Raw genomic sequence first — 26050 nt, 5'->3', positions numbered from 1 at the left:
CTCATCTGCCAACACGTTAGCGCCCGTCGAGACGTATAGATTGGCGTCACGGATATTTCCGTACTCGCCCTTAAGAGTCTGGTCTGATCACGGCGGGGAATCTGGATGCTCTACTCCCTTCGCTCTCGGCCGCTTGATTGGTGATTTTGGGGGGGGACTTGAGTTCGTGAGATGGCGGCATTTACGCTGGCAGGGATCCGGTTCCCGGCTGTTTCTTCACTAGAAGCTGCGGGGAGATCGTGTGGGAATGGTGGGCGGAAGAGGGTGAGTTTGTCTGCGTTGATGAAGAACGATTATCTCTCTTGTAAGCATTTTTAACTTTCGGTTACTTTCGTGTTAGTATGATCATGTTTTTGGCTGCTGTTTGGACTCGAAGCTTGGTAACATGGTTTTTAAGTTTAAGAGAGGGATTTCTTTTTCTTTTTTAATTTTCTTATTTCTGTCTGAGTAGTCGTTAGTCTGTGAATGTGTTTTTTGGAATTTGGCGTTTTCCCTATCGGCTTTGCACATTTGCTGCTTGTGGTAGTATTGTTTACTACGGTTATGATCCTGCTTTGTGATTTTTATTGATTTAGCGAACGCGAACTCCTAACTTGTGTCACTAAACGAGTGCGGTGGTGGGGAAGATGGTTTAGATGCTTTGTCTGCGCGGCAGACAAAAGTGATTGAAGATTGTGAATTCAATTTATTGCTGATGTAGGAGCTGTGTATTCTACGATATTTCTTGATTACCGTAATCAGGGTATGTCTAGAGGAGAAAATGATCACCTGGAAAGGAGTGAAAGTCAGCTGCAACTTGCTGGGCTGCACGAGTGCTGACTGTTGAGGCTGAGTAGAATGAACATGCAATGATAGGTTCACGATCATCTGGAAGCAACCTGTTTAAATTGATGAACTGCAAACTATAAGAGCATCAAGTTGCTCGATTAGGCCACGGGATATACAGGTTTCAAGGTGATTGTAAGAGCCTATCGGATGTATTAGAAAGAAACAAATGATGTGAAGGATGAGTGGCTTTCTGTGTCCTGATTGTCTACAGTAATTGGAGCAGCATGACTGATTGCTCGTGGAGTTTTCTTTGAGAAAATCTCAAATGATTAGGAAATGTTTCACCTTGTTAGAAATAATGGAAAGGTTGCATCACTGTAGAAAATTCTTGAAATGTAGGGCTTGCTTGTAAAGTAATTTGATGCTGGTGAAGACAGGTATTCACAGGTCATTGTTGAACGGTTTAATACATGGAAGTGTTTAATCAGACTTCAGGTTCTGGTTTCAATTTACTAATTATGTCGTGGAGCAGTCTGCAAAGATAAGATTTTGTGAGGCTTTTCTTTGGATGACTTGATTGCTGGGATTTTTGGCTTGGCCCTCCTAGGAGTAAAATGGTATTACTGCGGAGAGCATGGGTGCATACTTCTTTGACTAGGTGCCTAAAAAAAGAGGGTGTGAACGAACATAGCAACCTCTTTCTTTGACTCCTCACATGTGAGAATCTTTTTCTCAGCTGTTGTCCATATGAAATGTAATGCTGCTGGTAACTCTTCTTTTTGTTGGTGGAGTCCTATCAAGTATGAAGTGGGTGGAAGTTACATACTTTTTTCTTAGAAAATTCACTTGAGTCTACCATAGTACTCTCTCTAAAGTGAACAATTTAGCGTGTAGGAGGCAGAAATAAGACTTTCCTAGTGACCTAAGGCCAAGTGTAAAACCAGGAAATTGTGTAATATAAGAAATTAATGCAGAATCGGGAATTTCTAATAATTAATGAAAGTCATGATAAATTCTTAAAGTAGAAAAAGTACTTTGTCTTGTTTTCTTGAATATTGGCCATTATATTAACGAGGGGTAAAACAGAGGCCTGTGAAGTTGGGTCCAAGGCCCATCCCAAATTGACTAGCCACCTTAGGAAACCTCTTTCCCAACTAATAAACTTAAGATCTTTGATCTCACTAATCCATGTGGGACTATTCCTTAACACTCCCCCTCATGTCTCTAGGCTCTTACATGTGGATAAGTTGGGGGGAGGCCCACATACGAGTACCTTCTCTGATACCATGTCAAGTTGGGTCTAAGGCCCATCCCAAATTTACTAGCTACCTTAGGAAACCTCTTTCCTAACTAATAAACTCAAGATCTTTGATCTTACTAATCCATGTGGGACTATTCCTTAACAAGGCCAAAGCCCCAGAAAACAAAGAGTCAAAGCCCGAAACAACAAAAACAACTTTAGATGGGCAAGCAATCTATAGAGGCCAAAGTCCCAAAAATCACTTGCTGGATGTTCCTATCCTACAATTTGCTCATAAGACGGTTATCTTCATCAATGGAACTCTTGGTCAGACACTTAGCCTCAAAGCAATCCTTGTCATCTTTGAATTAATTTCTGGCCAGAAAATGAACTGGAGTAAGTCAACACTCTATGGCTTCAATCTCAACCGAACAGAAATTGATTCTATGGCTGAGGCTTTTGGATTCACTGCTGGCAGCTTCCCTCCCTCCTATCTGGGTCTTCTTCTGATGTTCTCTTTGAGACCAAATAAGGTTCTTTGGTGTCCCGTTCTTGAAAGGATTGAGAGGTGTCTATCAACCTGGAAAATGAAGACTTCTATCCAAGGCTGGGAGACTTACAATTATTAAATCTTGCATCAGTGCCATCCATCCTATTTCCACTCTGTCATGCCTTGCAAGCGGGTGTCACCCTGAGAACTAAGAAACTCATGGGAAATTTCCTTGGGTGAGAGTTGGAGAATTTTTTTTTTTTTGAAAAAGATGTATATATTGATAGAGAAAATTACAATAGGAGCAAATCCCTAACAACAAGATATTGAAGGTTTGCTCCCATCTTGGCAAGCACATCTGTTGCCAAATTAGCGGATCTCAGAATGTGAGACGAAATACAAGAAAAGTGAGAAACAATTTCAAGAATCTTCCTGAAAGAGTCCCAATGGCGCCATGGGGGAGAGGAGTAGTATCCAGGAGGATACTCCAATCGGCCCAGCAAATGACAGAAGAAGATTCCCATTCTCGTCATGGATGACCCCTCCAAATCCGCCAAGCCCGGGGCAGCCAAAAGAGCTTCCGTCAAAATAATTTGTAATGTCCCATTGGGGGTGGAGACCAAGTTTCCATAGCTGGGGGGCGAGATGGGTAAGACATTTCTGCAATAAGTCGCCAAGTCCCTCGCAAGTTTGATCCTTTTAAATTTTGAAATTCTTTCCGCATGAGTATCCAGGAGGATACTTGCCCTACAATTCTATCAATAAAAATATTCCTCGGAAGGGAGTTTCTATTAAATTTCTGGTTATTTATTTCTTTCCTAAGCTATGGATATAGTTGATAGAGTAATTGTTTGGAATCTTGTTGTGGGATCAGCCAGTTCTATGGTCGACTCTTTAGCCAAAGTGGGGGTATCCCACCAATATCTCACTGTAAGGGACCCTCTTCTTACTGTTTTATGACTTTGCCTTCATGTTTTTTTAGTGAGTCCACACTCTTCCTTAAAAACAAAAAGTTGTCAATTAGCTCCATTTTTAGCAAGCAAGTCCACAACTGCATTTGCTGATCCAAGAGTATGGCTCCACCAAACATTAAGAATCCTGACAAGGCTTTGTGTTTTGGCAATGAGATCCCCTCCTTGGACAATTAGAATTATTTTTATTCCAAATAATAATCATCTGGGAGTCTCCCTCTATAGCAAGAGAGAAATCAAAAGAATCTTTATACAGCTTTATACCTTCCAGCATGGCAAGAGCGTCTACCTGAAGAGAGCTTCTGACACCAATTGAACCTGAAAAGGTTAACAATGCTTCATCACAATGGCTGCCAATAACACCACCAATACAGCCTACCCAGGGCAGCCCAGTGACGATCCATCGATTGCTTGGACCAAGGAACTACTATAGGGGGCCTTGTAGGCTCTGAGTTTTGAAATAAACTGTCATTTTACATGTTCTGCATGTCCTCTTACATTGTGGATTTTCGTGGTAAGTTTGGATGAAGATTTTTCAGAAGATTGGGCTCCAAGCGGAGCTACATCAGGACCTCTTTGGCACCTTTGAGATGGTTCGAGGGATTCACTTTCCTCGGTTGGGCAAGTTAATACTTTCGGCCTGTCTTGCATATGTTCCATGGTGCATTTGGCTCGAACAGAACAACTGGAGATTCAACTCCAAATCTAGCACCCTGGACAACATGGTTTCTCATGCCGTCGGCCTCATCTCGAGCTGGCTTCATACAAGGAAGGATTTTGCCACTCTATTGGGTGTTTCCCTTCGGGAAAATTGGAATTTGATTGCCCATATGTCTGGCCCCTGTAGAACTCCTAGTATGGCCATTTGGGATCCTCCCCCTTGCGACTGCATTAAACTGAATTTTGATGGTAGTGCTATTGGCTGTCCCGGGTCGGCTGGAGCAGGCGGTGTGTTCAGAGGTCACAATGGAGACCCAATTCTTTCTTATGCTGGTCCGGTGGGCATTGTCGATTCTAATACTGTTGAAGTTAGTACTTTGCTGTTCGGCCTCCAAATCTTTAGGGATCATCTCCATGGTAAGTTAATCATTGAAGGTGACTCGAAGACTGTTATTAGTTGGTGTTCCAAAGATAGCTCCCCCCCTTGGTGCCACTGGCCAATTATTGATAGTATTGTTGACATTGTATCTTCTACTCATTGTAATTGGAATCTCATTCCTAGATTAACCAACTCTTTCGCCGATAATTTGGCAAAATTCGGAACTTCCCAGCAATCTTTCATTGTTTGGGAAGGCTTCCCTCCTTTGTAAATTGCTCTTTTGAGCTTTTGGCATCATTTAAAAAAAATCTGTCATTTTGTCTAATAACAGCACTAGGGAACTCGACTCGGAGAGAGGAGAATGAGTCGTTGTCGTTGTCGGGAGGGGAGATACCCCATTGCGCCTCTTCTCCCTTCGGCACCTACGCTCGCTACTAAATTCTTGCTTCCGACACCCGCTGATCCAAAGAAAGGGACGGAAAAGGTAGTAGACCCCAAGATGACGAAGATTGCCTTTCCCGTCAACACTGTTGAGAAGAGCTTTAATCTCAACCATGTCGTAACGGAGGAAGAGGGATGTTGGTCGACGACGAAAGGAAATAAGTCGGAGAAGAAGGGGAACGAAGAGAATCGTGAAAGTTTGGCGACTCAGAAATTACCATGGAGATAAAGTCAGGCAGATTTGGAACGACACTTCGATTAACCTCCAGGAATGGTAATAGACGATCTTTCATTTTGATCCCCCTGGCCGCAGTCACTAATTTCGCTCGCTGCTTAGAGGACGGAGATTCGGTGAGAGAGCCACGACTCCGGGAGATCAGGGTGGGGGATATATCCTTCTCCCTCACGGTGTTCCCGAAAAAAGGAATAAGGGAACTAAAAATCGTCCAGAGTTGAGGGAGTCTAATAATGGCTTGGATTCATCTCCCAGAAACTTTTGGAAGTGCTCCCTGTTGGAAACCACTGAGGGAGGAAATCCTGAAAATGGGAGGGATATCTACTGTTCAACCTTTGAAAACTGGCGGAAGCCCCTCCATCACCCGGCCTGCTCCAAGCAAATTTCAAAATCTATTGAGTCCCAAGGTCTGTCAGCGGGTTCTTCTCAAGGAGCAACCCGAGGAGTCTCCCGAAGGAAATCCCGAGACATACTAGCTGGTTTCCCCCCAAATTTGACGTCAAATATGAAAAGAGAATCCCGAGGAACAATGAAGGTTATTGTTCCTGAAATTTCGAAGGAAGCCCAATCCTCGAAACACATTTTAGAATGCGCGCCAGAAACTTTTTTGCCTCCCGCATTTGATGTTTCCCGAAACCCAATTTTCCCAAATCTCGATGGTCTTACCACCTGTCACACGTCTTCCCCTAACCCCACATCCTCTTCCATCTTTTCGTCAGCTGTCACTCCCAAAACTGCGCCCTCAGCCTCTAAAATCCCGTCCTCTATCACTTCCTCCCGTACTGCACTTAGAAACCTCCCAAAAAGTTACCTTTTCAACTCCCAAAATTTCATCTTCTCACACGCCATCCCCAATTTCTCCATTTCCCTACGCATCTTCCCCAACTCCCGAAACTCCATCATCCCCGAAATCTCCCTCTTGCTTCTCGAACCTGACCAACCCCCTCTTTTGGACAAATCCCATCTCCCATTCCTTTCCCTCCTCTTCCCAAGAGTCCTCTTGCCCGAAATCTAGAGGCCTGCAATTCAAGCGAAGCTTGGGCTCCGAAAAAACAATCTTCTCCCCCACGTTTCTCGGGATAAATTACCTCCCTTCGCCTCACCTTAAAATCCTGCTCTCCAGAACTCTTTCCCCTCCACCCAAAAGGTCAGATATAATGGCACCGCTCAATTCGTCCTTCCCTCCACCAATGGAACCTGAAATTCCTGAACAAGCGGTGTCCCCTTCTATCATCAATACATACCAAAGAAGACAGAGACGCCTGGAAAAAGAGATTAACAAAGGAAGTAAGCCTTCGGCCATTCAAACGCCTGAGAGGCATGACAATCCTCAGCCCCCGACTCCCTCACCTGGTAGACCCGATCGTCTGGTGGAAGAACTTCAGGGTCGAGAAACCTAAATATGACGAAGAGACATGGCAACAAATGATGAGTCTCGTGCGAACTTTTGGAGCAGTGTACAGAGGTTATTTGCCTGGAGACAACACTTTGACGGGAGTTCAAACCCATAATCCTTGATGATTGTGCTATCCTGGAACGTAAGGGGGATTGGTGACTTTCAGAAGAAGGAGATGATCTCAAATTTTCTCACACAGTTCAAACCTTCTGTGGTGATCTTACAAGAAACAAAGTGTCAGGAGATGTCACACACTATTGTTAAGGAGATCTGGTCAAATCATACTATTAAATGGGCAGCTATTAATGCTCTAGGCCATTCCGGGGGGATCCTTGTGGCCTAGGACTCTTCTCTTTTGGACTCCCTTCATGTGGCTGAAGGTTGTTTCTCCCTTGGCATCCAGTTTAGGGACCTCTCCTTTGGTAGGATATGGTGCATAGGGGGAGTGTACGGGCCAAGCAGATACCGTGAGAGGACTCTCTTTTGGGAAGAATTATGCGAGTTATATCAATCTTGGAGGCTCCCATGGATTTTTGCGGGTGACTTCAATGCAATCCGGCACTGCAATGAGAAGAACCCCCCCGCCACTCGTATTTCTGCATCTATGAGAGGTTTTTCAGATTTCATCGGTAGTTGTGTTTTGGATGAAATCGCATTATCCGGGAAAAATTACACATGGACGAATAGCCAACAATAGCCGATTTTATCAAAGCTGGACTGTTTCCTAGCTTGTCCTGCCTGGTTGCAACTTTTTGGAAATGTCTCGGGGTGTGTTCTCAATAAGGTGGGGTCAAATCACTGGCCAATCATGGTAACTACCTCTTTTGAGAAATGGGGTCCTTCCCCTTTCAGGTTCGAGAATTCATGGCTATCTGCGGAAAATTTCACTTCTCTTATTGATGGTTGGTGGTCGGAAGCCCCAAGCTTAGGCTGACGAGATTGGGCCTTCCCTTTGAAGCTTCGTTTCAAAAAAAAAAAAAAGGTACTTGACTACGGAGGAATATTCCTCCCGAGTTTCTCTCAACTCTAAACTCAATTCTATTCTTCATCAAGAGAAAATTCGATGGAAGCAACGAGTTAAATTTAAAGGGTTGAAGGAAGGAGATGCCAATACTAAATTCTTCCATGCTGTGGCTTCGGCTAAACGTAGGTCCAATCGAATTACCTCATTATGTATTAATAATGAGGTAACGTCGTGTTGGCTGAGATCACTAATGTGTTGTTGAAGTATTTTACAGATCTATATTCAGAAGAATCCTACAATGGGCCCAAATTACAACACATCAAATTCTCTCAGTTATCTCCAGCTGCTGCATCCTTATTAGAGCTTCCTTTCTCGGCCGTGGAAATTGAGCGTGCTGTCCTAGGCATGGAATGTGATAGAGCGCGAGGCCCTGATGGTTTCAATGGTGATTTTCTTAAGAGATTTTGGCCCCTACTCAAGGAGGACATCTCAGAAATGATTCATGGTTTTTTCAGAAATGGGGTCACCTTCCGCAGTATCGGTGCATCATTTATTGCATTGGTCCCGAAGAAGGTTAATGTTGAGAGGCCGGAGGATTTTCGACCTATCAGTCTCGTCTCAAGCGCCTACAAAGTCATTGCTAGAATTCTGGCTTATTATCTAAAAACTTGTCTTCCTACCGTCATTCACAGAGGTCAAGGTGCTTTCCTTAAAGGAAGAGAGATTTTAGATTCCACAATGGCTGCACATGAGCTTATTGACCACTTCCAGAGGAATGAGGAACCCAGAATTGTGTTGAAACTTGATTTAGAGAAGGCGTTTGATAGAGTTAATTGGATTCTCCTTGACGAGATCATGGGTCAGATGGGTTTTGGAGATAGATGGAGATTTTGGATCAGGAGTTGTGTGGGATTGGCCTCATATTCTCTTCTTTTAAATGGCACAGTCTGTGGGTTTTTCAAAGGGTCCAGAGGTATTAGACAAGGCGACCCGCTCTCCCCCCTCCTTTTCAACATGATCAGGGAATTCCTCTCTTCTATGTTTTATTCTGCAGTTAGCCTTGGATGACTTCCTCCAATCAGCCCTCAAGAAGCATTTAATGTTCCTATCCTCCAGTATGCAGATGATACTATCATATTTGGGATTGGTAATATTGAGGGAGCAAGGAAGATTAAAGCGATTTTGGGTCTTTTCGAGATAGCATCTGGCCAGAAAGTCAATTGGGGAAAGACCTCTCTAATGGGGTTTAATGTGAGCCCTGAGCTTCTTGCAGAAATGGCTAGTTTGTTCGGTTGTTCAACAAGCAATCTACCGTACACATATCTTGGCTGCCATTATTCAATGGACGCATCGGGAAAAGGCTTTGGACTCCGGTGGTTGAGTGGATTGAATCCAAGTTGGCACTTGGAAAGGGAGATTGCTTAGTAAGGCAGGGAGGCTCACCCTTCTCATATCTTGCATTGCAGGTATCCCGAATTATTCTCTATCATTTATGCCTTGTCCTACATCTATTTGTAAGACAATAGATAAACTGAAAAGAAGGTTCTTATGGCGAGGATCGAGTGCTACCTTTAAATATCACTTGGTCAAATGGGATGAAGTTTGTTTGCCAAAAAATTTGGGCGGTCTGGGGATTTGGAAAACCAAAGAAATGAACCAAGCTCTGCTCCTTAAATGGCTATGGAAAATTAATACTCAATCCTCAAACCTCTGGAAGGAAATGGTTATCGCCAAGCTTGGAGGTATGACTCATTGGTGAATATCAGGGGGAAATCGGAGAGGCCTATCTCCAATTTGGAGAATGCTATACCTTCTTGTGCCAAAATTTTCAGCTGCCTGTAGATTCTTTGTTGGAAACGGTAGGTCTCTCAAATTTTGGGATGATTTATGGCTGGGGCAGGAGCTGCTATAGATTGCCTTCAGAAGTTTGTTTCTCATATCCACTCATAGGAATATATTAGTTGCCGATGCTTTCGAGGAGGGTGGTATGAACCTTCATCCTAGAAGAGGACTCTCGGATTCCGAGGCTTTAGAAGCCAGTCGACTAATGGATTTAGTATCTACTATAAAAATTCGCCCTTTGGTGGCAGATAACCTCGTTTGGTGGCCAGAGAAAAAAGTCATCTTCTCGGTATCATCTGCTATCAGTTTCATCAATGGTTGGAATACTTCTCAACAAAATCACACAATCTTCTTTGTTTGGCGTCTTTTTGCTCCTCCTAAGATTAAATTCTTTATGTGGAGTGCTTGCCTCGGCAAGATTCTCTTGGCAAACGTGCTTAGAAGAAGAGGTCACCCCTCACTAGATCCCTTATGCCCTCTCTACCATACTGAAGATGAGTCCACTAGTCACATTTTGCTTCAATGCATTTTCTCATGGAAGGTGCGGACATTCATTCTCAGCAGGATGGGGATTCAATTCTGTATGGCAGCTGATTTGATGTCATTCAGTAAATCTTTACTTGGTATGTCCTTTCCTGGTCTCAGCAAGGTGATGTTATCGGCTTGTGTTAGCTTTATACTGTGGGGTTTATGGAATGAGCGCAATCATAGAAGGTTTGAAGCAAAAATTGAATCGGCGGATCGAGTGGTTGGGCATATTTCCTGCTGGCTCCTGATGAAGAAGTCTTTCTCCTCATTTGTGAGAACTCCTGTCCGTGATAATTGGTTTAATTTGGCTAGGCTGCACTTGAAGACAAATGCCCGGATTATGCAGGAATGGACCGCTCCTCATCCTGGTTACCTTAAGTTGAACTTTGATGGTTCTTCTTTTGGTAACCTTGGACTCTCAGGATTCGGCGGGGTTATCTCGGATCACCTAGGTAACCAGCTTTATTCATATGCCGGCCCTCTAGGTATCTCATACTCTATCTCGTCAGAGCTTCACGGCCTCCTCAATGGGCTTCGAGTATTTCGAGATAAATGCTCCGGCCCTCTCCATATCGAAAGGGATTCGAAGGTGGTCATTAGTTGGTGCGAGCGTGCATCCCCTCCCCCGTGGCGTCATTGGGACATTTTTTGGGAGATTATTGAAATTTGTTCATTATTATCTTGTATTTGGTCTCACATTCCGAGATCCGCTAATTCGGCAGCCGATGCGCTTGCTAAAAATGGAGCTACCCTACAATCCATGGTTGTCAGAGACATACTCTCCTCTTTGTAATTTTTGTAATTCTCTTGTTTATATACACGTCCTTTTCAAAAAAAAAAAAAAAAAAACAGCACTAGGGAACTCAGCTAGCTTTTTGGAAAGCTTGGATCAATAGAGGACTGACTGTAAGCAAGCTTCAATTATGTTTCCAACACATTTGGATCTGCTTCCGAAGATGAGGCTATTTCAGGCAAGCTACTGTTTCCAAGCAATAGCAGCGAGAGTCAATCTGCATAAGATTTGCCAACTTTAGAAAGAGCAACAGCAAGCCCCTTGATACAATAGTGAGTCGAAACTGAGAGGAGCACCAAATCTGAGAAACCATTATGCAGTTGAGGAATATATGGTCAATATTTCATTGGCTTGCCCATAGAGCTTGCAAATGAATGGCACTGACTGAAACACACGCTTATAAATTGTCAAAGTAGTCTATTAACAAAGAAAACTTTAGGAATCTAGGAAAGAAAACTTGTCAGGAATTTCCCAGGATTAGATGAACTATGCTTTCTGTCTCAATTGCTTTTCTGCTATTCTAATAGATTTTTCAAGTATTTTCACATGACAATGACTGCTTTTAATCTGTTCTTCCTTTGCTTAATTATGTTGTTCTATCATGAATTGTCATCTAAACCTGCATCTTTTGAAAACGTTTCTATTTTAAAAAATTCCGAAACTTTGCCTAATTTTTCTTTTTTTGCTATGAAACTGTCCATACATTTTCTTCATCACAGTTCTATATATTCTTGACCGTATTTGTATTTTGCTCCATAACCATCCTGTTCCGATGAAAAGCTGATTAGATGCTTTTGTGTAGGGAAGGTTTGTGCTGGAAACTTGTCTTACAAAAGTGAGGCTACTTCAACTACCGTTGCTGCATCTGATAAAGTACTTGTCCCTGGTGGAATAAGTGATGACTCTTCTTCGTCCCCCCTAAATGTGGTGGAAGGACCTGAAGCAGCTGTCGGTGAACTCCAGGTTTGACCAACGAGAATTTTTTTATTGCTACTTATTTTTTTATGTGAAAGCATGTGAGTGCATGAGGACGTAGAGTGTGTTGTGATAGTCAAACACTTCTTTTTGTTCCGCTTCGACATGACAGTTTTTCAACAGTTTGTTCCACTTTTCTTCATTCTTAATGAGTTACCTTTTTCTTTAAAAAACATTGTTAAATTTCTCTTTTGTAAATAAAAAGAGATGACTGCAGGAGCTTTTTGTGTTCTCTCATATTATGCTGAGATTGCAGCCAATCCCCCAACAAGTACAACTTTGGAAGCTATTATGCTTGGAAACTTGTTGGACCTCAAAAGGTTCTCTACTTTTCTTGAACTGCATCTCATGTGTAAGCTTTAACTGGTGATGAGCTAAATAAAAGAGGACAGGTAAAACTGGACAGCTTATTTAAGCTATGTGGGTCTGAGGAAGAAATGCTGGATCATATTCTTCTTCCTTGCAGTTTTAGCTCCTCAATCGGGGGGCAGTTCTTAAAAAAATATTGCAACTTGCTTCCCTCAGTCATTTGCAATCTTCATCAGTCAAATCACTGAATGCCCCTCCCAAAATTTGGGAAAATCCTACGACATCTGCTTTTGCAGCCATGATATGGAATAAATGGATGGAAAGGAACAAATGAACTTTTCAGCATATGAGTTGCTTCATAGGATATGTTTTTTTTTTTTTTTTTTTGAAGTATTAATAAAACGAAAGAGAACTACAAAATTTGAGGGAGCACGTCCCTTACAACCAGTGATTGTAGGGTAGCTCCCTGCCTGGCAAGCACATCAGCTGCTGAATTTGCGGATCTCGGAAGTGAGACCAAATACAAGGAATAATTGAGGTAATATCTAAAATTTCTTTAAATGTATCCCAATGTCTCCATGGAGGAGAAGATGTGTTCTCACACCAACCGATCACCACTTTGGAGTCACCTTCAATGTGGAGAGGTCCCCTGCATTTATCTCTGAAGATACGAAGACCGGAGAGGAGACCATGCAATTCAGCAGACGTAGAGTCTGATATACCAAGGGGTCCGGCATAAGTGAAGAGCTGATATCCGGAATGATTTGAAATAACTCCTCCGAAACTAGAAACACCAGGGTCGCCCAGAGACGATCCGTCAAAATTTAACTTTAGGAAACCAGGATCAGGAGGAGACCATTTTTTCATAACCGGAGGCTTTTTCCCAATGTGCATCAATGCCAAGTTTCTCCAATTTTCATGAATGGAGGAACCCAAATAGCCTGCTTTCTTGGTTAATAGCATGCTTCATAGGATATGTGATTGAAGCAGTAATTCGTTCCACCCCAACATGGGCCTCCACTATAAAGAACATGCCCCCTATTCCCAGCCCACCATCAGAAATTGCTGGAGAACTATCAACTTGTTTCAATACTTCCCTCCATCAGGACTGATCCGCTGTCAGCCATCCGCCCATTGGATGGCTCAAATCGAATTTTGATGGCTCCGCTTTTCATAACCCCGGACCTGTAGGGAATGGAGGTAGTATGATAGACACACTTATTTGGACTCCATGTCCGCAAGGAGTGTTTTCTACTTCAACTGCCTACAACTCCCCTTCTCTCTTCCCCCTCTACTCAATCCAGTCATCCATCTGCCATTGCGTGGTCCTTACTCGTGTCTCCGAGAGCAAAGTTCTTCATTTGGACAACATGTCAAAACAAAATCCTGACATCTGATTCGTTAATTCACCAGGGAACGCATGTTCTGGACCCCCTGTGTCCGTTTTGCCGAACCACTCCTGAAACTGTGGACCATATTTTGTTGCATTGTGATTATGCTCATTTTGTTTGGACCGAACTCATTAGCAAAATTGGTCTTCAATACTATCCCCCTCAAAATCTCACATCTACTATACACACGGTCACAAACGCTCACCTCCCAAAGCTCGAAAAATTATTAATCTCATGCTGCGTTGGTCACATCGTTTGGGCTCTATGGAAAGAAAGAAATAATAGGAAATTCAATAGAAAATCTCTTCCAAACAATATTTTAAGCAACAAAATTGTTGGGCAAGTTACCTCTTGAATTCTCATGCAGAAAGAATTTAAAAATCTCAAAGGAGCAAACTTACGTGGAAACTGGTAACTTGTAGCGGAAATGTCTCACCTTCCTCGCCCTCCGGCAATGAAAACTTGGTCCTCCTCCGTTGGGCCATTTCAAATTAAATATCAATGGAAGCACTTTGGGCTGTCTTGGGCCTACTGGATATGGTGGGGTCATCCATGACGATAAAGGAAACCTTCTACTTTCATTTTCCAGGCCAATTGGTGAATCGGACTCAAAAACTGCCTAGTTATCTGGTTTATATAACGGATTAAATCTTTTTCATCAACGGATGGGAGGTCTTCTTTGCGTCAAAGGTGATTCAAAAGTTGTCATCAATTGGTGCAAGAAATCTTCTAAACCTCCTTGGCGGCATTGGGATTTTTTTGAGGATATCTGTTATTTAATTTCTCAATTGCAATGTAGTTTTAATTATATTCCTAGATCTGCTAATCATTTAGCAGATAATCAGTCTAAATTAGGTGTTTTCTTTCAACATCTTGTTGTGGAGGAAGGCCTTGTCCAATAAGGTCTGTATTTGTTCTTTTTCTAGTAATACATTCACACCTTTGTCTCAAAAAAAATAAAAAAATGATAGACCAAAATGGATCTACTCTTCTTAAGTTCTCTGGGCCTTTGGGTCTTTGTGACCCAACAGAAGCTGAGGCAAAAGCAGCTCTTGAGGTCTTAGATTGATCTCCCAAACGTTTTATGTAGAAATGTTCATTGAGGGGGATTCAGCCAATCTTATATCCTGGCTATCCAGAAAAGCAGTGCCCCATTGGAGGCTAGTGTACATTCTTTATGAAATCATTGATTTATGTGCTCATAAATCTATTCGATGTAGTCATATCCCTAGAGAAGTTCATCATCTTGTTGATCATTTAGCTAAACTTGGGGTTCCGCATGAGTGCGTTGCTTTGGAAACTCCCTCTTGTTGTAACTTTGGCCAACTCTTTGTATCATGTTATTCTTTTTCTCTGCTATTTAATAAAGCTTATCATTATTTTTAAATAAAAAGAATATTTGGTTACGATGACCTTGAAATGGCCCGACCAAGTAAATCTATGAGTGGAAAGAGCTGTGCAAATACAAGCTTAGGAAGCCAACTAATATGTGAATGCTCAAACTCAATTACAGGCTAGCAATGCAATTTTAACAAGGCTTAGGTATTGTAATTTCAACTTTATATTTAGTAGTTATGAAAATAACTTGTTGCATGTCACATGGTGCCTATGGCTCGAGCGAAATAACCGGAGATTCAACTCCTAAGCTAGCACCCCGGACAATACGGTGGGCCTTATCTTGAGCTGGTTACATACCAAGAAGGAGTTTGCCTCTCTATCGGGTGTTTCCCTACGGAAAAATTGGAGTTTGATCGCTCATATGATCGGCCCTTGCAGGATTCCCGTTATGGCCATCTGGGATTCTCCCCTTTGCAACTATATCAAACTTAATTTTGATGGCAGTGCTATAGGTTGTCTTGGGCACGCTAGAGCAGGTAGTTTTTTCAGACGTAGCAATGGAGACCCTATTCTATCTTATGCTGGGCTGGTGGGCATTACTGATTCAAATACTGTTGAAGTGAGTGCTCTTCTATTCGGCCTCCGAATCTTCAAGGAACGTCTCCCTGGCAAGCTGATTATTGAAGGTGACTCAAAGACAGTCATCAATTGGTGTTCAAAAGATAGCTTCCCCCCTTGGTGCCATTGGCCCATCACTGGTTGTACTGCTGACATTGTGTCATCTATTCATTGTAATTGGAATCTCATTCCTAGATCAACCAATTTTTTGGCTGATAAATTGGCAAAACTCGGAACCTCCCAACAATCTCTCATTGTTTGGGAAAGTCTTCCCCCCATTGTAATTTGCTCGTTTGAGCTTTTTTTTTAATAAAATTCAGCGTCATTTAAAAAAAATAAAAAAATAATAACTTTGTTAATTTTATTTCATAAAAGGCAATTTTGTTCCTTCTCTCTGCTCTACCTCTCTCTATCTCTGTCTGTCTCTATCCTTCTTTGCATGTCGGCTGTGGGAATTCATCAATAAAAAATGAAAAAAAGAGGCTTGCAAGCTTGGTTTAGCAATAAGTCCAGAAGGTTCATTGAGAGGATAGATGAAACAAGCAATTATTAGTTTGACTAGAAATCAACTACAACTTTGTAATTGATAGTTTGACTAGGATGATGTAAGTTGAATTCTTAATAAGCTTCTAATAATTTTTTATTTTTTTTATTTTGATATATATATTTTTTTAAGATATTGTGAGGAAAGTCTTTATATTGGTAGAGAGACAAATTATGTTAACTTTTTTCCCCTGAAAAGTGTATTTCCCTTTATTTATACTGAACTCTCTTTCAGTTTCTCCTCTTTTTTGCATGGGCATCTCTTACAACACTCTCTTGGAGCATCCATATTATCGAAGGGTACTTTAATCTAGTGTGATAAGATAGTTAGGATTCTTACTTTGTTGAGTGCTAAGATAGTTAATAGGGGTTGGTGTGTTGATCACTGATTTTCTAAACTTCATTTAGGCAATTATGAAACATTCAACCCACATCTTGTTCTAGGATATAGCAGGTTCCCTGAGCTTAGCCATCATCGAGCTTTGTCACTATATGATAATTGGAGATCTCTGGTCTCCTTTTCTCATTCCAGGTTTGAGTTGTTGCTCCAGTGAACTCTTCAAGTAGGTTGGTAGATCAACTTTGAGCTCCTATAATAGCAAAGGGGCATTTGGATTGTATATTCTACGGTGTCTTGTCATTGTCATTCCATTGAGATTAAGGTATCGCTTCTTCTATAGAGGCATAGAGTTTACATTGACAATTCTCCGAGGCTCTTCCAATCTAGGTAAGTTTGGTGGTCATCATCAGTGTTTATGTGCTCGAGGGCATATGTAGTAGTTTTGTTCCATCTTGGACCCATACTCTCCAGACTGCCGATTACCTAGTGATTCCTTCTCTACAAATGGACTCCCAGCCTCACATTGTTTTATCTTGCTGATGTTTAGTATGTTGTTCTAGAGTCACAAATTTCCTTTACCTTCTTAATATATTCCATTCTTGCTGCGTCAAAAAAAATCTTTTAATACTTGACGGTTTCAACTTCTAAGTTGCAATGTTTCGATAACTCTGTGGCACCAATCTTTGGTTTAATTCGGACCTTGATTGCGCTGTGGTTAATGCGGTGGGGCACTCTGGTGGCATTCTTGTCATCTGTAACCCAAACTCGGTTGAGGCCGTCTCCACCGAGCTGGGGCGTTTTTCTCTATGCATTCGCTCCTGGGACAGAACTCTGGGATCTGAATGGGCCCTCCTGGGCATTTGCAGGCCTTCTCGGAATGGAGATCGGTCCTCTTTTTGGGACGAAATAATGTCAAAAGTCCAACAATGGAATGTCCCTTGGCTTTTGGTTGGGGATTTCAATGCCACCCTCCGTTGCTCCGAAAAAAGCCCCCCTACAAAAAGAATCACCTCTACAATGAGAGCATTCTTGGACCTAATTAGCAGTCTGGAGCTCCTTGAAATTCCCCTATCAAGGAAAAAATTCACCTGGTCCAATGGACAAAGTTCTCCAATTCTTTCATAACTAGACCTCTTCTTGGCTAGTAACGATTGGTTGCAACTTTTCCCCAATACTTCCGGTCAGGTTCTCAACAAAATAGGCTCTGACCATTGCTCGATCCTTATAAATACTCACCCCCCAAGTTGGGGATTCTCTCCATTGAGATTTGAAAACTCCTGGTTCTTATCTGATTCTTTTGTCCCGCAACTGAAGAACTAGTGGGAAAAACTTTCCCATCACCCAAACCCCGGGTGGGCTTTCCCTACGAAACTCAAAGCCCTCAAATCAGTTATCAGGCACTGGGCTCGAAACCTCAATGCTGCTGCTACATCTGCAAAAAACTCCATCTGACTCCGCCTTTCTAAGCTGGATCTACTCGAGGAGCAAAGGTCTCTCTCTTCTCCCGAGCTCATGTGTAGGAATAACTTGAATGCCGATCTTTCTAAAATCCTAAAAAGTGAAACCACTCACTGGAAGCTGTGGGCCAGATTCCGCTGGCTGAATGACGGGGATGGCAATACAAAATTCTTCCATGCCATTGCCTTAGGCCGCAGGAGAACTAACCGTATATCCTCCTTTCTCATCGAGGGAGAGGAGATTACGGATAGAGTCTCTATTGCTAATGAGTTTGTGAAGTTTTTTGCGGGTCTATATACTGAGGAGAGTTTCAACCGCTCTATCCTCGACCAGATCGATTTCCGCTGTATCTTTGTGCTTGATGCTGCTCAACTAGGGAGACCTTTGAAGGCGATTCAAAGACTGTCATCAGCTGGTGTTCAAAAGAAAGTTCCCCTCTTTGGCGCCACTGATTGTATTGTTGACATTGTGTCATCCATTCATTGTAATTGGAACCTCGTTCCTAGATCAACCAATTCTTTGGCTGATAAATTGGCAAAAATCGGAACCTCGTTCCTAGATCAACCAATTCTTTGGTTGATAAATTGGCAAAATTCGGAACCTCCCAGCAATCTCTCCTTATTTGGGAAGGCTTCCCCTTGTGTAATCTGCTCGTTTGAGCTCTCTTAATAAAATTCAGCATCATTTAAAAAAAAAAAGAAAACTAGAGAGACCTTTCACCCTGGAAGAAATTGACGAGGCGGCCTCTCGGAATGCCGATGGATAGGGCCCTGGGCTAGACGGCTTCAATGGCGAATTCGACCGGCAGTCCTGGGACATTATCAAAAAAGATGTGCATGCATTTGTCAACAATTTCCATCAAGTGGGAATCACCCACAGTTCCATTGGCGCCTCCTTCATTGCCCTTATCCTGAAAAAATCCAACACTGCCCTTCCTCAAGATTACAGACCCATCAATCTAACCACAAACTCCTATAAAATTCTAGCCCGCATCCTTGCTAAGCGCCTTAAATCTGTTTTCCCTAGTGTCATCAGCCCTTGCAAAAGTACTTTTATTGTGGACCGAAACCTCCTGGACTCGACCATGGCAGCTCATGAAATTCTCCACTCCTTCAAAAAATCGAACCACCCAAGGGGTTTAATATTATTAAATTAGATTTTGAGAAGGCCTTTGATAGGGTCAACTGGAAGCTTGTTGACCACCTTTTTGGTGTGATGGGCTTCCCTACTTGCTGGAGATTCTGGATGAGAAGCTGCATTTCTAATGCTTCTTACTCTGTTCTTTTTAATGGTAAGCATTGTGGGTTTTTCAAAGGCTCTAGGGGTATCAGGCAGGGGGATCCTTTATCCCCCTTTCTGTTCATTCTCATTGGGGAGCATTTGGCTGCCATGGTCAAGCTAGCTAAAATGGCTGGTTGGCTCAGGCCTATCTTCCCTGATCCAGCTCTTGACGTTGACCTCCTTCAATATGCGGATGACATAATCATTTTCTGTGATGGCTCCCTCAACCAAATTCACAACTTCAGTGCCCTCCTCAGCTTATTTGAAATCTCATCTGGGCAAAAAATCATCTGGAAGACATCCTCCATTTCGAGTTACAACATAGAGCCAGATTTGTTCGGTTCAATGGCTAGCTATCTGGGGTGCAAGATTGCAACGTCTGTTGGAACTTATCTTGGTCTCCCCCTAACCTCTCAGCTCCCCTCCAAGGCTTCTTGGCACCCTGTCATTGAGCGCTTGGCCTCCTGGAGGGGGAAATTCCTCTCAAAGGCAAGAAAAGTAGTTATGATGAAATCCTATTTACATGGAATTCCAAACTATTTTTTATCCATGTTCCGGTGCCCTGCTTCAGTCAGAAACAGAATTGAGCTCTTAAAAAGAAGATTCCTTTGGGGAGGGCCAAATGGGGAAAAAAATACCATCTTATTAAATGGGAGGAGGTCTGTAAACCAAAGTCCTCTAGCGGGTTAGTATTCAGGATACCACCACCACAAACTCTGCTCTTCTCCTTAAGTGGATCTGGAAATTCAATCTCCATCATGCTTGAATTTGGAGAGCTCTCGTTGCAGCAAAAGCAAATCATCACTCTGGATGGTGGGACTATGGGGGGGCGATTCTGTTCGCTCTCACCTGTTTGGAAAAAAATTGTCAGTCTACTTCCCAAATTCAAAAGGGCAGTAAAATGCTACATTGGAAATGGCGCCTCAACAACATTCTGGAATGATTGGTGGACTAGTCAAACCTGCCTCATAAATAGCTTCAAAGCAATCTCTGGCCTTTCGGGTAACATTGAGGTCTTTATCTCTGACATTTGGTCTGATAGTGGGGATTGGAACTTAAACCTTAGAACGCGTCTCTCTGATCCTGAAGCCCTTCTTGCCTCTGAGCTCCTTGATAGCCTCCCGGTCAAAAAGCCCAATAACTCAAATGACACTTTAATTTGGACTCCATGTCCAAAAGGGTCTTTTTCCACAACCTCTGCCTACCAGTTCCTATGCAACAATTCCTCGACCCACCCAAAGCACCCTGCGGCCTATGCTTGAGACCTCCTTACCACGCCACGTGCTAAATTCTTCAACTGGACTGCCTGCAGGAATAAAATCCTAACCTCATACTCCTTAATCCGAAGGGGTACGCACATCCAGGACTCACTCTGCCCTTTCTGTAAGGATGCCCTAGAAACTGCCAACCACATTCTCCTCTCTTGTCAGTTTGCCCATTCGGTCTGGACCTCCCTTCTAAATAAAATTGGTTTCCAATATTGTGCTGTGGCTAATTTACTAGATACTATCCTCTCAATCATTAAGTCTAGACTTCCAAAGTCAAGAAAAATGATTATAAGTTGCTGTATTGGTCATATCATTTGGGCTCTTTGGAAAGAACGTAATAGGAGAAAATTCAAATTCAAAAGAATTCAGAATTTCAGTGACACCAACTTTAGGGGAAACTGACAGATAATAGCTGGTCTCTCTCAGCCCTTTGGCCCCCCCATCATGGCCATCTGGACCCCGCCCCTGATTAGCCACTTTAAGCTTAATTTTGATGGTAGTGCTCTCGGTTGCCCGGGTCCAATGGGTTTCGGTGGTGTTATCCACAATGCAAATGGCGACCTCCTCTTCTCCTATGCAAGCCCAACTTTGACTCTACAACATCGGAACTTTCGGGTCTGTTACATGGTATCAAAATCTTTTCGGGTCTGTTACATGGGTCCTCTCTTCATTGAAGGTGACTCAAAGGTGGTCATCAGTTGATGCGCGAATTCCATCAGGCCCCCTTGGCGTAACTGAGATATGTTTTTGAAATTATGTAATATATTTTCTCTTTTAAACTGTAACTGGAAACACATTCCCCGCTCTGTTAATCACGTGGTAGACGCCCAGGCCAAAGCGGGCATTTCACTCCAACGCCTTGTTGTGGAGGTAGGCCCCCAGACCTAGGTTTGTTTGTTCGTTTTCCTTTGTTATCAATATACACACTCTCTTAAAAAAAAAAAAAAAACTTCTACTCCATCTGGAATTCATTTGAGGAAGGCCCCATGGCTGTGGACTTGGATTATCTATTTTAATTTGGAATATTCCTCCGAAAATTGTCTAGTTGTTGCTTGTTTCTCTCTTCCATGATGTTTTATCTTGTCTTATTTACCATATTGTCTTAGCTTTTTCTTGTTTTTTTCCTTTTTTGGAAAGTTGATTACATACATGTACACACTACACCCCATATGTTGGCAAGACTTGAAAACCCTCTCATGTGGCCATTGAGGTAAAGGGCAATCTCCATCCACAGCTCTATTTGGCAGAAAAGTTATGCTTGATATTAATATTTTAAGGTTGAATATGCTTGCAGCAATTCTATTTTTTTTAAAAAGTCCTGTTGTTCTGCAAGTTTGAGTAGAGAAGTATGTTCCTTGGAAAGTAGGACTCCTCTTAAACATGGTCAACAGAAGTCACCAGCAAGGATACAAGGTGGCAATGGAATGGAAAATCAAGCAGAGCAAAATGATGACAAGGGCGAGAGTAGTACTAGGATGGGTGACCTCCTGGGAAGTCCTATTTGGCTAGGTGTTTGACAATTTATTCTTATATAGAATGTGAAAATTAAAAGTTCAAATTCTTGTTCAAAATATATTTGGCGCCCTGACTTGTCTATTTTATTATGCTTTCTACAGTACTGAATGTGTTCAACGTAGTATCCTTTTAAAATTTTGTGATCTTTCAGAACGTAAACTATGAGTTGTAAAATTGTGTTAGGAATCCCATGTTATTTCGCCTTTAGAAGATGAGGAGAACGAGGTGGTTGGGCAAACACCGTCTCCTGAGCCAAACATTGTAGTTGACAAAGTTGAGGATACACTAGAATCTGCACCTGAAAAGGTCATGGAAAGTGAGCCAGAGGTTGAGGATGTAAAGCGATGTGTTCCTCCACCTGGTGATGGACAGAAAATATATGAAATAGACCCCACTTTGATGGTTCATCAAGCACATCTTGATTATAGGTAAGAGTAATTTGTTCTGTACTTTGTAAACTCATTGCTTCTCTGTACCTGTTTATGTTGTTTTTCCTTTGAATGGCATTCATGTCTGCTGTATCTTTGTTTTACTGTAATATTATGTTGGAAAAAGGAGTATAGACCTAAGTCCATCTAAGTTAGGCGCACACAATTTTTAATTTCACCATCAAATTTTAATTGAAATAGTTAAAAACTTAATTTCTTCTTATTTATAATTACTTTTTATCTCATGCATTCATACTTTATCTTCAATTGCGATTTTTTTCCTATTTTTATCAATTTTTAATGATAGAATGGTGATAATGGCATTGTTATAAATATAAGACTCTTTTGTAAATAGTACGACTTTTTCTAAGAGGAAAACGTTGGGTGGCTCCCCTTGAAACTTTGTGATGTATAAGAGACAGGTTAACTATTTTTAGGTAGAAAGTTCAAACACCCTATTTTCTTACCATGGCCTCTCTTTATTATCTGGGACTCTTAAATATTTGTTGAGGCTTCTTTGAGAAAAACTCTTCACTGTTTTTACTTTTCAAACAACTAAATAAGAAACTTCCCTACATGGCAAGAATTACCTCATTTCCAAATAGATTATCTCTTATTTCATGTCTAATACAGATTTATAATTATTTGGTAATGAGAATTTAATTGGATTAATTTTTTTTTTAAATTATTCCCACATAAATCTAAAACTTGACGAAAGTCAAGTGGATTGGTCATTGGTTTAATTTTCATTAAGCCTTTGAATTATCCAGTCATACACTGTAGATAATTTGACTTGTAAGTAGGATTATAAAATTGAATTAACAATCGAATCGTTGAAAAATTATCAAATACAAATCATTGCTTTAGATTTTCTTTTGTGATTGTACTTTGACAAATTTTATTTTTTTGAAATGATTTGACAAATTTTATTGAAAACTCTTTTTATTTTTATTATCCCCCCGGCCCCCGCGAACATTTTCTGTGTCTGCCTGCTGAGGGCAATGAAGAAGAATGATCAATGTACTGATTGTCTTCATTGCATAGTTTTCCCAAGCGATTTTCAGTGGCACAACCACTGCTATGTTTGCCATCATCACCTTTTCTTTTGCAAACTCAGTACTTTGTTGAGTGGTGCAGATATAACCAGTATAGGAAAATGCGTGAGCTGATTGATAAGTATGAAGGCAGTTTGGATGCTTTTTCTCGTGGTTATGAAAAATATGGCTTCATTCGCAGGTAGTTCTTTTTCTATATATATTTTTTTGAAATGGAGTTCTTTTTCTATTTGATCTTCTCTCTTCTTTTGACATTACTTGTTGGCTGATTACATTAATGATTCTTGAAAGTAATGCATGAGTAGTTAAATTCATAATCTTATTTCGGATGTGGCAAGTTTTTTGATACTTCGGTTTACTTGCTTTAGTGTTAACTAATTTACATTCAATATGAACTGAAAACTTCATGGTCATAACTGATTCATATACCAACATGAAACTTCATGATTGTAGAATATGTAAAATAGTATTTAATTTTAATTCATTGGAGTGCCTACTTGAATAAAATTCTCACAGTGGACAACCTCCATAGGTGAAGTAACCTCCATCTGAGCAGCCTTAACCCTCTGGAATTCAGAAGATGAAAATATTAAATATCTCCTTTATTTGTCCATACGTGTGGTAGGTTGGACCCCCCTCCTTCACCGCAGTGGCTGACAACTTTGTGTCGGCTAATCTTGGGGATATATATTCCCAAATTGGAAAAGTTGTTTTTCGGCATGCCCGACACATATCCCTTGGTGTCTTTGGATTGAGAGGAACAATCATAGATTAAATTGCAAATTCGGCGGATATGGTCAAGTTCTCTCTTCAATTTTCAGGTGATTGGTGGAGAGAGGGTGGCGTCATTCGTCTATTATCCCCGATTTGGAAATCAGTTTACAAGCTACTCCCAGCATTTAGAGATGCCACATCTTTCTACACCGGAAATGGGAGGACCCTCCTCTTCTGGTTGGATGACTGGTGTGGCCCCCTCTCCCTCTCAGAGGACTTCTGGGGGCTCTCCAAGGTGGTTAGAGACCTCTCCTGCTCTGTGGTCGACTCGTGGAGTGACCATTCATGGAGTCTTCCATTTCGTCGGGGTCTAAATGATGAGGAAGCTACCGATTTTTGCTCTCCTTTCCAAGCTCAGCAACATTACTATCCGAGAGCATGTGGCTGATAAACTGACATGGAAGCCCAACATCAATGGCCGTTTCATTACTCCTTTCATCAAATCTTTTAAAAACAAAGATCAACATAAAGAATAATTCCAGGAAAACAAGGAGCTACCCTGGTGAGATGAGCAAAACCACGAAACCCCCCCCCCCCCCACTTGGGACCCTTTCGAAATCCACCACCACCCACGAATCCCCATTCTGGCCCACCTCTCCGAGTAGAGAGGAGCTCAGAGCGATTGGAGCGAACCGATCCACCATAGCAGCAGCAGCTGTAGAAGTAGTCTGCACCGACAGCAAAGGACCCCCGCTCGAAGACCGGAAGACGAGTCAAGATGGCAGACGGTCGTCAGCCGAACTTCAAGAAGAAGGATCAGGATGGAGAATCTGGAGGAGATGCAGTTCCAAAATGGCAAAGAATCTATCTCCCTCCAAAACTCAAAAAATAGAAACGGATCTCATCTCCGCATCACATCCAGTTCAGGAGCAAAGAAGTCTTTCATCTCCATACCCAACCAAGCAGTGGAAGCTTTCGGAATATTATTGGAAAGCGTATGGAGCGGCAAGATGGGAAGAAGCCGTGGAAGATCTCTCTTCACCAGAGGGCTAGAGTTCCAGGTGCACTTGCAATATCATGGAGGAAGGCTGGAATGTTCCATCACGTAGAGAAGGGGAAATACAATCATGGGGATGATCTTCCTCCCCCAAAGCCCCCAATCTGATATGGGTTGGAAGAACTTCCGGAGCTCGATTTTTCAACTCTCTCAGAAAACCGAAACAAGCAAAATCTACGCTCTCCCTCAAAAAAAAAAAAAAATCCGATACCACACCCATTGACATGACCCTCTAGGAAAAGGCCCTCCAAAAAATTCCCACTACCACAACCCCCTCCGCTCCTTCCCAGAAAAACACAATTTCCATCCCAGCCACTTGTTCCCCACAAGAAAACGCGTTGCTGCATCCCCAACCCCAAAAATCTCTAAATAGCCCAGGAACAAACAAGTGCTTCCGCCCCTCCCGACCTCAAAATTTAATCCTCACAAGAATCACATCTCTCTGTTTCTTCCCGATCAAGCTTAGAAGGATGGAAAGAAGCGACTATCAACGGCGGAAATCATCACAGTCCACCCCGACTTCAACACAACAAATCAGATTGGGGTCTGGATTAGAGAAAAAACAAATCTCCGGAGGCCTTTGGACATCATGCACATTCAAGCCAAACTTTGGTTGTTGGTTCTCAAAACGCAAGAAGACAGAGATGCATTGTTTTTTTTAAAAAAATGAGACCGAATCCCCAATTTTGCGTATGATTCGCTGGACTACTGGCCTCACCATGGTCGGACAATGGGTTATTGCTCGAGACATTCCACTGGAACTCCGATGCCGACACTCTCTGGACAAACCTGGCAAACATTTTTGGAGAGCTCGCCTGGGCTGAAGAAAAATCTACGGAACTGCTTGTGGAAATTTTTTTCATTAAGCCAAGAATTCTGGTAAGTGGTTCACATCTCATTGAACTCCATTCTGGAGAATTATCTTCTTGGGTCATTCTGGAGTTAGGGGAGATGATTTGTCTCCCCTCCATGAACCATGACTCATAAGCTTCCGAGTCGAACCCAACTCAACATTTGGAATCGCCGAGTACTGAGTCAAATTGATTTCGAGAC

At 42.0% G+C, this 26050-nt stretch overlaps 1 protein-coding gene across 2 annotated transcripts in view; it reads left to right on the top strand.

Moving 5' to 3' along the window:
- Nucleotides 1-26050, top strand: part of LOC137958392 (1,4-alpha-glucan-branching enzyme 2-2, chloroplastic/amyloplastic-like) — a 74204-nt gene continuing 48154 nt past the window's right edge. For both annotated transcript variants that reach the window (XM_068805380.1, XM_068805381.1), the window contains exons 1-4: nucleotides 1-304; nucleotides 11510-11670; nucleotides 21927-22171; nucleotides 23309-23407. In XM_068805380.1, coding sequence (XP_068661481.1) covers nucleotides 172-304; nucleotides 11510-11670; nucleotides 21927-22171; nucleotides 23309-23407 — 638 coding nt within the window. In that variant the 5' untranslated portion in view covers nucleotides 1-171. The remainder of the gene's footprint in view (nucleotides 305-11509; nucleotides 11671-21926; nucleotides 22172-23308; nucleotides 23408-26050) is intronic.

The sequence above is a fragment of the Aristolochia californica genome, unplaced genomic scaffold, assembly GCF_029961685.1.
Source record: "Aristolochia californica isolate CCGP_79_NKW_82.1479 unplaced genomic scaffold, dmAriCali1.0.hap1 SCAF_3, whole genome shotgun sequence".
In the NCBI taxonomy this organism is placed as follows: domain Eukaryota; kingdom Viridiplantae; phylum Streptophyta; class Magnoliopsida; order Piperales; family Aristolochiaceae; genus Aristolochia; species Aristolochia californica.
This window is presented reverse-complemented; position numbering and strand designations above follow the sequence as displayed.